The sequence below is a fragment of the Astatotilapia calliptera genome, chromosome 5, assembly GCF_900246225.1.
Source record: "Astatotilapia calliptera chromosome 5, fAstCal1.2, whole genome shotgun sequence".
Taxonomy (NCBI): domain Eukaryota; kingdom Metazoa; phylum Chordata; class Actinopteri; order Cichliformes; family Cichlidae; genus Astatotilapia; species Astatotilapia calliptera.
Window position 1 is genome coordinate 28,453,786 of NC_039306.1, and position 12,986 is coordinate 28,466,771.

Here is a 12,986-nt window from a genome sequence, read left to right on the forward strand (position 1 = left end):
CAATAATTAACACTGATCACTGGAAACCACCAGAACCATGGACAGCACACTGTGAATAAAGATTAATGGGTTTTTTTGTATTCATAAGTAGAATGAGAAGAGTTGAAAAGTTCCCTCCTGCAACACTGCTGATGTTCACTTGTTTGTGTTTTTTTTTTTTTTTTGCTTCTTGTGCAGATGTGTGAATTTGCATGAGGAGCTGACAGTCACTTCCTGTAATTCAAATGAAATTTCTGCTTATCATTTAATTGCCTTTTGTTACATGCAAAATCAGCAAAACACATTAAGTGAATGGAACCAGCATTATTCATATTGCATAAGACCAAGGGAAAAATAGGATTATGAAGAAGAAATTCTATCAATAAAAAAAAGGCTCATTTATTTAAGACAACATGCTGATTCTGAAGTGCTGTATGATTTTTGCAGGGCAAAAAGAGCTCTTTGTACTAAAGCAAACAATTAGAAGCTGTGTTTTATTTACCGACTGCAACAACTTTTATTCTGTTCAAACTAAGAAAAACTTGGACGGCAGGATATGCATGCAGGATCACAAAAACAAAACACTTGTGGAGATTTCATATTTGTTCTAATCGTATTAAACGAAATAATTCTAATTATTAGAATTACCTAAGTTTTGATTAATGGCAGCATCCAGTCAAGGACATATTTGAACCAAATCTAATAACTCAAATCATCCCAGCATGATGATGTTTCAGAGAGCTGCCGCTTTGACAGAACTGCTGTGGCGTTGGGTTCTTTGTTAGCAACTCCTGGATCTGTTAAAAAGCTGTTTTTCTGTGTTTCAGTGAACAAAGCTTGATGCACCCTTCTTCTCTTATTGTAGTCTCGGATGAAAACTGATCACGTTAAGGTAAAACACTTTCCCACCGTCATTCCAGCCGTGGTTTGACACTTTTATATGTAGAATAACGGTATGACATCTGACATATTCACTTAGTTCCAGTGCCATGGTTCATATTAATGCAATAATATCTCATGTGGGTGAACAATGAGGTAACATGGTCAATGCCGCACATTCGCTCATATTTGACTGCACATCTATACAGTGCAGAATCTATGTTTTTGTGAATGTCATGTTATTATAGTTTTTCAAGCATGTCCTCACACGACTGAAAATGTACCTGACTTGGTAAATATGGTCTTGAGCTACTGGATCCTGTTGCACAGGTAGGAAAGTGGATGCAGTCTGGGCTGAGCTATAGTTTATCCGCTATTAAAAGCTAAAGTTTCCTCCATCTTAGCAGCTGGCACTCAAATCTCACAGATCATTTGACCCCACCTTGTAGACAAGAGACAGAATAAGAGAGAATAACTCAGTCCCCGCTCTCCTAACTCATCATCTGCCCATCCTTTAGTCTCAAAGGTGAATGCAGAAAGAAAAAAAGAATCCCATCTCCCCAACTTCATCATCATTAAGCTGCTGGACTGATGGTGTTTAGAAAGAATTTTTTTTCATATCTGCTGTTTCCAACAAATGAATGAGATAAGCTGGTATTGTGAGGAAAATTGACTTTCAACTGCATAATGCAAAAGAACATGGGCCAATTCTCTCAAGCATTCTGGGAGAAGAAAACAGTGCCACTAAGAGAAAGAGGGAGAGGAGGGCGGGAGGGAGGGAGACAGGACTAAATAATAGCTGTTCACCAAGAAAACATCTTTGTAGTGAGGAAATGAGCAGTGAGAGGAACTCGGGGAGGCAGAGTGAAGGGTGCAAAGGAAAGAGGCCGTTTGAGGATGACTATCACTGATTGTAGTGGTGAAAGGAGCAGATCAAACAAAGAAAACACAGGAAGAGGAGAGTAGCAAATTGAGGCGGAGTGGAAATTGGCGAGAAGCAGAAAGCTAACTTGAAGCTGCCCAGTCAACACAAAAAAACCTCTCGCCGCTATGATGAGGCTAATGTTGAACACACTGTTATGATACATGAGCTCAGTGGCAGTAAGCGGTTCTAAAAACCAATGGCTGTGTAATGATTGTTAATGTGGCCATTACAGTGTCAACGACAGTGCTTTGTACTGCTCGAGTGTTATATAGAGCTACTAGGCATGGCCTTTGAGTGCTATTATGGAGTTAGTGTTTATTGCACCTTATCTCATGCTATTACTAGGAGGGTGGGGCATGACACATAAGAACCTGCCTGTCAAGTGAGAAAATGGACACGAGTTTGTACGTGGCCTGTGATGTCATGGATAATTCAAGTACTGGACGGCATTCAGACAGAGATCTCAACAGGTCAATGGTAAAAAGATTACAGCAATACTGTGCACCAGTTAGTTCTGAAATTATCTCCACTGGAGCCGTATTTTTCCTCGCTGTACTGATGGAGGAAGTTTAGAGGCCAGTAGGAAGCTTTTCAGGTGCGCAACGGTTTGAATGACTGAAATTCAATATTTACATTTAGAAGATTTAGATAGTCATCTTGAATAGTTCACTAATCCACTTATATTAACACTACTGACCCTCGTGAGCCTCTACAGTAAATATGAAACCACAGACAGCCTCCAGCTAGTTTAACTTAGCACATAGACCAGAAACCGGCTTAAATAGCGACCTGTCCAAAAATAATCAACTTCATCCACTATCACTATCAAAACTCTCAAACTGCATGGCATATACATATGCCTTTTATGTACAAAAACAAACAAAAAAGAGCATATAAGCAATACATGATGGATTTATGGAAGACTGTGTGCTGTCTTAGCGCTCAGAACACACAGGCCTAGAGACCCGTCGGCTAGCATCTGGCAACCACCAGGAAAAATGTGCATTCCCCTGGTTGTCAATAGTAAATGATGGCTGCTGGCAGTCACTTTGAAATCAAATGCTAAAGCCCCACACAGTTGTCAGTGACCCACCCTGGTAGCTACTGGTCATCAGAAAAAAAGGAAAAATTCAGTTGCTGGAGGTTGTTGGCATTTGCTAACCTGAAATTGGTCACATGAACTGGTGAAAGAGGTGTATATGGTGCTGAACTGAAAAGTTCCTTGGAACTGCTATTGTCACCCAGTAGTTTGCATGGGAGACGCCAACTTGTCTGCAGACACAAACTACTCACCAAGCAGTGGAGAATGTTTTCCTTTGAAGAAAATCTGTGCCTTTTGGGATGTGTTGGTTGCAGCGATAAGGACAACTTTTACTTTGAAGACAAATGGTCCCCGTTTCCAGTTTGCATCACACTGTTTCATTTTAGCTCAGAGAGGAATTAGCAAGTGTTCACAGACAAGTTAGTGTCTTCCATGCAAGCTACAGACAACAAAGGTGGGAATCTGCTGCCATCCAAAGCATTTGCAACAGGCCTTTCAGTGCAGCATCATGTACATCTTTGTGATCCATTTCATGCTAGTGACTGGCAGGAAAACCCGAAGAAATGATCCACAACTAGTCAGGAGGTGCACATTTTCCCCCTCATGATCAGCGGCTGCCAGATGGTCGCCAACAGGTCTCTCAGCCTGTGTGACTGAGGCCTGAGACATAGCGAGCACATAAGGGTATCAGGAAGGACATCTGTGGCAAAATTCTGCACCTGAGCAATAGGCAGATCCAGCCGATGTGGGGGCTCCACAGGAAATAAGGGAGCAACATTAAGTACCTACTGCTTGCTGCTTCATACCACATGACTCGTGACTCATGTAACAGTTGTTCTTTGGTCTCAGTTAAAGTCTCTCTTACAAAACAAAACAAAGTGGAAAAACAATCATCAGCTGAGTTGCTTTTAAAATTATTAAGCTAAAGTGACAATGATGACTTTCCACTGTGTCTCCACAGTCTTGCCTGTAATTTTTTCACAATAATGTTCAACAAGTACCAGTGAAAATGAATCACTGCCAAGTTCGTCAAACAGAAAGACATTTTTTCAGGGAAAAATGCATTTAACACATGAACTCCCCCTTAGCTCTACGTACTCTAATTGCATCAGTCTCATTAAGACTCTACATTTATATTCACAAAAGGTGCCCATGCTAATTAAAAAAAGGTTTGCAGCTCAGGCATACATTTCATCACAGTTACTCGCAGTCGTTATAGAAGCTGCACTCAGAATGCCTTTTAAGTTCTCCTGCAAACTTTCAGCATGGGATCAGCTGAGGGCAAACGTCTAGACAGGGCTTTGTTTAAGGTGCAGGTGATTAGGCAACAGAAGGGACTGGAGCTACAGTATGTTATTCCCCTGGCTCTCATTGAGTCTCCTGGGTTGTCGAAATAAGGTCTGCGGATGCTTTATGCTACGAGGGTGCCTACAGCTTTTGCTCGCCTGCTACTGATCACAACATGTCAATCTAGCACACACCTGGTAAATGTCACTCAGCATTCTGCCAGCTGCAGCTTCACTTTTTTCATTTTTGTGTGTGCAAACAAGCATGTCAGCCGTACGAGCATTCATCCCAGCGCCGCCTCTGTTCATGCCTTCTCTGCCACTGCTTGCATTGATATTGTAATGTTTGTGACATCAAGTGGACAAAGTTGAAATTGCAGGTCTCCTTCTCCACTGCATGAAAGCAAAAAGATGTTTTGTTCACATCCCTGTGGCACAACGCTGCTCAGTTATTGTATGCAATGCCTTGATTCTTGCCAATTAGCACTTCAAGAATGCATGCTGTGCTCCAGCTTAGCAGGTGAATTAACAAGCGTTGACTGAAAAAAAAAAAACACCACCTCCATTCACCTCGATGCCAAAAATATAAACCTGATTTCTAACACTGCTTTAATTTCTGATTTTTACCAGGTCAACACAATCGAACTCTCAAAAGACAAAAAAACTGTTATGCATAATCTAAATCATTTCTCTTTCTTTTCCTCCTCAACCTCAGTAGCATATCCTGGGTCTACCCTAGGGCCTCCCTACAGTTAGACATGCCCAAAACACCTCACCAAGAGGCACTCAGGCAGCATGCTGGTCAGATGCCCAAACACCTAAACTGGCTGCTTTGAATGTAGCACCTCTACTCAGGGCCTACCCTCTAAGGGTGAGATATGGTAATGAATATAGTTTAGCTATATTATAGTACATTATTCATTATTCTCATGACCTTTACTTTTATGATGTACCACAGTAAAAAATGTACATTTTCATCCATACAGCCTTTTTTTGATGGATTGAGCCTTTTCCCACCTCGTCCTCAGTTCATCAGTGGGCAAAAAATGTATCTGTCACATTGAATGCAAAAAAGTCACCAAGTTCAAAGGGACTTCCCTGACTCCTAACCTTTTCAGCTAAAGTAACCAATTAGCCTCTGATATAACAAAACTAATTTAATGACTACCTATCCAATTGTGTAACTATGCTGTAGCCTGTTTGATGTTAGCCAGGACATCCTATCACACTGTGCGCACAGCATGTGTCTGTGGGAGTGTATCCCCATTAATACTTTACAAAGGCACTGCTTGAACTCACACGATGGAGCAGCTGAATATATACACTACAGCAGAGGAGGGTTTCTTTGTGTCTGTGTCTGGGTGCTTACACATTTATATGTGCGCACATGTCTGTTGAGCACTATAGATGTAATGTGGTTTTCATGTGTCCATCTATACAGTCCCAAATGTGCAGTAAGTGTAAGCTATAATGCACAATCAGAGCATTCCTGTGCCCTTGCTCCGAGGTCATCACTATTTAAAGGGAATATGATGCACCTCCATGTACTCAAACCCATACACACCCATAGGCAGTTTGGAGGTGGACCCACATATATGAATGCTCCCAGGCTTTGTAACAGTTCCACTCAGTGATCCTGAAGTGCAGAAGCAGTTGGAGAGCGGCATCCATCTCTTTCTACAATGATTTACTAACACACTTTATCTCCATTGCCCCAGCTCGCACATCCATGCCAGCACACCCAGGTATGTGGACAAAAAACAAGAAGAAGAAGCAAAAAAGTGAAAAACACATTGGTATAACTGTCAGACAAAGACTGCACGCGGTTTATGGTTATGCACATACACCAGAACAGATTGGCAAAATTTCAAAGGCATGACATTAAGGAGCAGATATTATTGTAAACAACAGCAGGTTGATGTGTGCTGAAACACTTAACTAAATTTCTTGGCCCAGCAATGAAACACAGTTTGGCTGTCACCATATCTATCACACAGCGAGCAAAATTCACTCAGCCACCGTTTTTATCAGGTCGCCGTGCTCTCTCTCGTTCCCCACCGCCAAACATACTTTAATGACAGTGACTGTGAAAAGATTTAAAGTCATTTTGTCTGGTACCCAAAAAATCACCGTAAAAACATGCAGTTCACTTTATGAGCAACTTTCTGCTTTTGTACAGAAGTGTACTCCAGAGAAAGCAGATCAGATGGATGCCGGTGCTACTCTGATGATACAAGTGCAGAGGTTTGTTTATTTATTATGACATATTGTTAAAATTGCTGCTTACATCAATAAATTCACACTGTGTGATAGTGTTCACAATTGGGACCTTTACATCTAGTGAATCTGGTCAATCTTCAGGTTCAAGGTTCCTTTATTGGCACCTCTAGGCATATTTGTTTTGCAGTTAAAAGAGCAGACAACCCTTCTACCAGACATCAAACACAGACCCTGGACAATATTCACAAACACATGGTGAGAAAAATAAAAGAGAGAAAAGAGAGAGGGCTCCAGGCTTCACTACAACCCCAACTGCAAACCTTCAGACTAATAAATACAATTTTAAAAAAGGCCAAGAAGCTAAAAACAATATCATAATACATCACAAATTAAAAATCAATGGAACCGATATTACTTATTCAGATAAAGAATAGCAACATGGGACAAAGCTGTTTCTTTACAGCTTTGTCCTGCATTTAGGGACTGCTAACCTCGTCAAATAAGGGGTGGCCGTCAGCATTCACGATGGAACTGGTCATCCTCTGTAGCTGTCTGGTATAAAGAGGCTCTGGGCTAAGCTGCTGTTACTGTTCACAATTTGCAACAGTTTGTTCCTGTCCTTCAAAGATAGATTAGCGTACTGTGACACCAAGGAAAACATTTCCATAACATAACTCTGCTACTGCACTTCTTTTCTTGACATCGACCTGTGTTTTGTTTGTTTTTTAGGATATATAAATATAAAATATATGTGAGCCACTCAGAAGTGGACAGGGTGCATTTCTCCTACAGCGTTAGCCCGAAAAGAGCTTCACTGCTTGACTTCTATTTTTTTTCCGGTTAACAATTCTACCTCTGCAAACTCTTCACGCGCAGATTTAGACTTCTCCAAATGACCTTACTTTTTGCAGGACAAACCCTTTATTCTCACACGCCACCAGCGCTAATTCCAACAGAGAAGAAAAAGAAAAGAAGCCAATACAGAAGTGGGTTTCAGGGTTGTTGTGATGAATAGAGTTCACTTGAAAAAGCGTATCCCACCATGCAGTGCAGCAGCCCAGTAATGGGACCTCTCACCATTAACTCCTCTTTCAGCCAGCATCAATAATGTAACTCCATTTACACTATGGCTTTTCTACAAAGGCTACCTGCTGAGAGGGGGTTGTCTCTTTCCATCAGTGCTCCAGCCAAAAAAAGGGGAGAGAGAAGCACGCGTGGATGTGTGCGTGCACTGAGGTGTGTTTGTGTGCGTAAGAAAACCCTGGATGAGGTGAGATCTTTTGGAACTGTGAACTCAGAGGTCAAGCCTGACTCATGAGATAAGTGCTGCTGAGCACTGGATTTGGAAGTGAGAGGAGGTGAGACTCCGAGGTGAGATCTGAATAGAAAATTAGAAAGCCTCGTGACCGGTGTGACGGCAGAACCGCGCAGTCTGTGCGTGCGTGTGAGTCGAAAAAAGTGATTAAGACCATCAAAAAGAATCCATCACTAACTCTCAATCACACGCAGAGTGCATTAGGTTCTCATTAGTGTCACTCCTCCTTTTAGCAAACGAGACCACGTCTTTGAAGTAAACAAATAAAAGCAAGGAATCAGTGCAGTGCCTGCTCTGAAGGGTTAGCAAAGTTTCACGTGATTCCTTGTTTATCCTGGCTTTCATTACAAAGCCAATCATCTTTGCTATGGTTGCCTGGTTTTATCATTATCAAGCAATAGTTCCCATCTTGGAACTCATCAAAGAGGTTAAAAAACAAATCTACTTTTTTATTGGGTGAAAATGGTGCTGAAATGAACCAGCAGGTATGCTTGTTACTAAAGTTATTTCAATGGGGAAAGCACCGTCTACTGGTCACGCGCAGCAATAGCAACTCAGTGCCTGGAGGTTGGCACAGACTGGCAGTGTGTGCACAGCCCTGACTAGTAAAGGTGGAAAGCGTGGGGGCATTTGCAAAGTCAGATAAAACGAAGACTCAAATGAAAATGGGAAGTTGTATTAAAGCCGATTGTATGTAGCAATAGCACAGCTGTAGGATTGGGAACCACGTGTCAAAAATAATGTGCGTTTTAATAAGAAGTTGCTATTTGCCAAACTAAATGACTGTGAGTAGTTCTTGTTTGTGTGCTGCACTGTCTGTCAATAGACGTCAACAAACAGCGAGCCGGGGTGAATGAGATTTGTTTTGGCTCGTTTTTTACCCTTCTTGATAATTACCATATCATTCATTTACAGCATTAGAGTGATAATGGGGCTAATACGCTATTTTTCATGGAAAATAAACCAAACGCTGTGAAATCTGATCTAGTTCCAAATCTGAAACAGAAAAAAAAGAGACATCACTTCAAGTTTGCCCACAGATCTCACATCAAAGACTCTATTTGTGTAGATTCATTACTTATTTGTTTGCAAGTGCGGAATCAGTCCCCTTCCCGAGGTGACGTTAACAGTATGAATTACCCTCATGCTTTGGAGAGGTAGTGTCTCCTCTCACGTATTAAACAACTGTGTATTTTCTTCTGGTAGGGGGCTAATACAGTGCGATTGGATGAGGTTGGCTGACACAGTGTGTGTGTGTCTGATCTCAGCGGAGCGTCTGCGGATGATAGGGGTCAGTGACACTGCTTGTTTCTTGCTGGGCAGCAGCTCTCGATGCGGACAAACGGGTGCAACAGAGGTCTATGAAAACGACCCTCAGCTTTCGTCTGTCCATCTTCGCTACTAGCCGCACACTCAGCATGTATAAACAGACACATTTGTGTATCTGAGCGAAAGTCTGTGGATGATTAATTAGCTTGATGATATTTTTGTTGTTGTCGTTTTTCAGAATCCAACATTTTTATTTAACTGTTGACTTGAAAATCATAACCAACATAAGGGTTTGATGTCATGCTTTTATTTGTTTATAAAAACGTTCCTCTCGCTAATCACCCAAATGTTCTGTCTGAACCCATAAAAACATGCAAAGAAAATACTTTCTCTATCACCATCTGTCAAATACTCGCGCGGCCTGACTGGATATGAAACGTTAAGCTGTCCCATATACCAGCATTCCTTTAAAACCGCAGCTTAATCATCCAATCTGATGTCATATTTTTGATTCTCCTTTCATATGGCATGGGGGAATTAGCAAGGCAAGGAGAAACATTACCGGCATTAGTGGCTTTAACTTTTCATGTTATCTCCTTGGGATGCAATGAACCCCAAACCGCTGGTGAAAGAGGACCGAGATATATCCAGGTTTACTTTAACACATTAAAAATCCTATTACTCAAGACCCACTTAAAGGTGCTTTACATTCATTTTCCAGTAAACATCCTATCTTAATTTAAGTAAAGACAGTGGTGTGAATTCACTCTCAATCTCACTCCTTCTATTATAGGGAAATAAACTGAAAATACATTTTCAATCCAGCAGCAGTGTGCCATTAAAAAAAAGTCATTTTCAGACAGAATCCAACCTGGCAGCAAATTTAAACTCATCTATTTACGTTTCTAATATCTCCAAAATGAATCTAGTAATGATTTGTTTTAGGTGAGAAGTTTCATGTAGAAACTTTAATGATGCAAGATAATTAAAACCATTTTTAGCCTTCGTGACCCCGCCGGATTCAGCAGCGTGTCAATTATTACAAAAACATGTTGTGCAGCGAAGCACTGTCCAAACCTGCAAAATCTTCATTTGGAATTCCAGTCACGCTCGCAAAGGTTTCCAACAGATACCAAAAAGATCTGGCAGAAATGGAGAGACTCTGCTGCAGTGTTGTGGGGGAGATGTCTGCAATATGATGCACAAAACACAGAAACCGAAAGCACACCCTACTTGTTTATGTGTTTCACAAAGCAACGATGCCCAACAAATTCAGGCCTGTGCGCTGTTAGAAGACGGGGCTGATTTTCAGCCCAAACATCCACTCAGGCTGTTGGTCGGTGATCAGCTCCACTAGAATCACTAATTCTACTTCATTTCAAGAGATTCTCACATCGGGATTTGTTTGGTATAAATGAGGAACCGCTGGAAGAGACGCTTGGCCTGATATATACACTCACACTAACACTCACACGTAGTTTTACCTTCCACACAGGAGGGTCTGGCTCTGGTCGTGCCAGCGACCTGCCCCGGGAAACAGGAACACTTGACGGTTTGAGAGCGCTCCTCAATCTTATTCTTATTACAGCAGCGATGCACCGCCACCACCTCACATGTCCCCTGCTTCACTTGGTATGATGCTGTGAGAGAGAGAGAGAGAGAGAGAAAGAGAGAGAGAGAAGGAGGGGAAAAAAGGGTGGGGGGATTATTTGCTTGAAATTCATCGACTGTAAGGGAGATTTTGTTGGTGTTTTGGCATTTGTTGTTGAAAATAATCGAGTCGAAATTCAAACACATTTGCGCCGCAAATAACAATCAAATACGGGCCAGCTTTTCTGAGGATTAAACAGATCTGCTGAATAATTTACTTTTGTTTAAACTCCTCGATTTATTCCGGTCTCAGTCTTTGATTCATAAGTAAACACTTTTTAGTGATATTTTGCTTTTATTCTCAGCCCAGCGCCCTCATTAACTCTGTCACAGAGGCGACTCTTGTTCTCGTGATGGTGTGCATGGAGGGAAATTAAAAAAAGCAAACAGCATATGAAAAAATAATCATTTCTTTTTGACTCCTTTCAGACAAAGCACTTGATCTAAGCAGAGACGTGTGCACTTTATTTAGTTAGAGGAAATCGCTGTCACGTTTGCATCCGCATTTTTGTTTTTATCATTCCATCTCCATGCACGTCTGTCTGTGTGTTTGGTTCCTTGCATTTGTGTGTGCTTCTTAAAGTCATGATATATGTGAGGATAATTGTTTTTACCTGACACCTCCAACAAACCAGCCACCTCTAATGTCTCTTATTAGCTTCTCACTTCCCAGCAGGCATTGGTCTGGTTAATTATAAGACTCTCCGGACAGCAAACGAACCTGAGGGGTTGTAGCGCAAACCCAAAGCTTTCTGCACAGTGGCAAAATGTGGTACTATGTGTGTGAGTGTTTCAGTATTTTTTGTTGAATTCCTTCTGAACATCTTGCCCCCTCACACATGATTTCTTTTCAGAGTCTTCAGGGACTAAAAGGTGACTGTATCTTCATTTTAGGAGTAAGCTCACGAGAGCAACCATTTATACTTTAACTTGATCTGTCACATGTACAAGGCAGCAAGGATGACTTGTAAATTATGTTACATAGTAATGCATAGAAGTGTGTAATGCGCACTGTCTGTGTTAATGTTACATTCCCCTCAGCACATGAATAAACCCATGAATCCCTTAGCAGAAAGGTTTTTGTGCCTACCTAAAGGAAAATGCGCCAACCAAAACTGTTGGGTACAATGTTTAGTGAATCTAAGCTTTGCTTATGGCTTCTGAATGGATTCCAGCTGCCTTATCTTCCCTCTCAAAGCTTGTTGTGCACTCTTGAGAGTCTCTGGCACCGTTTCCAGAGCACAGCAAACCCTGCTGGCGACATAACTACCTATAAGCCTCTTTACAGCCCTGGAAAAACCTTGGTTATACTGTACCATAAGCCCAGATTTCATTTATGTACGTGACTATACCCAGACTCCAAAACTTTTCATGGTAAGCTGAATGGGCTTTGCAGGCAGACACAAAAGTGTGCACAAGCACACACACTCATACAGCGCACACACTCAGCAGAGGGTTCCATTTCTGCAGGCCATGGCCCCTCTCATCCTTTCTGATTTAAAGTTTGTTTGTTCTCTTCTCCAGAGAGCCCCATCAATGATCCCTGGCTCTCCGAGGGCGCCCCTCCGCTATCATCCCTCCACTTTCATTTCCCTCACTCCTCTGTCTCGGGCTCTCCTGAGGCTGGAGCAGCTGCCGGATTACACCCGTGCACACTGCACATGCACTCACTGACACACGCAAACATATATATAGGCTCTGTGTAATGATAAAAATCAAGAAAAGATCAAACTCAGCACAAGTCAAATGGACAAGAACTACACATTAAGTCATAGTTACAACAGCAATAATCACAACTGAAGCTCAAAGTAACAGCGTAAAAATAAGAAAATCTAATTCAAGCACAATTTTATAGCCTGTACAAAATAAATAAGAAATTATTCTGCTGCTGTTGCAGAACTGGAACTGAGTAAGACTGCTCAATCTGCTGGCCTTATCTCAGGAAAAAGGCAGCTTGTTAGCACGAGAGAGGAAAGAGAGGAAGAGAGTCAAGCAGGAGGAGGGAAAGCAGTGTCACAGGCAGCAGAGAGAACAAAGAGCAGCTCGCCTTCCGCTGGCATAATGAGGTCAGGAGGTACACTGGCCTTCTCTCTTTATTGCCTATATCAGGACTGGGCAGAAGATGTTTACGTTTGAAAACTTTAAAGCTTTGAGGGTATGTTTGAGCAGTGGATGATAAACCCTTCCCAGCTTCATTTATGCACATTCTTTTTGTCTGTCCGTGGCACGTACCCTAATTAAAATCTCAACGAAGTATAAATGGATGCAAATGAGGCAAATTCAGGCTGATGTAAGGTATGAGAACAGCCCACATCCTTCTCTTAATGTGATTTCCATTATTTAAGGAAGACAGGAGACAGAAAGCCTCTGCTGGGTTTTCTTAAAGTATACATATGCAGCTTAATGAAGAAGAAGAAGAAA

General features: G+C 41.7%; 1 protein-coding gene across 3 annotated transcripts in view; it reads right to left on the reverse strand.

The window, feature by feature from the left end:
- Positions 1 to 12,986, reverse strand: part of tafa4b (TAFA chemokine like family member 4b) — a 37,817-nt gene that overhangs the window by 3,421 nt on the left and 21,410 nt on the right. For all 3 annotated transcript variants that reach the window (XM_026168679.1, XM_026168677.1, XM_026168678.1), the window contains exon 4: positions 10,400 to 10,555. In XM_026168679.1, coding sequence (XP_026024464.1) covers positions 10,400 to 10,555 — 156 coding nt within the window. The remainder of the gene's footprint in view (positions 1 to 10,399; positions 10,556 to 12,986) is intronic.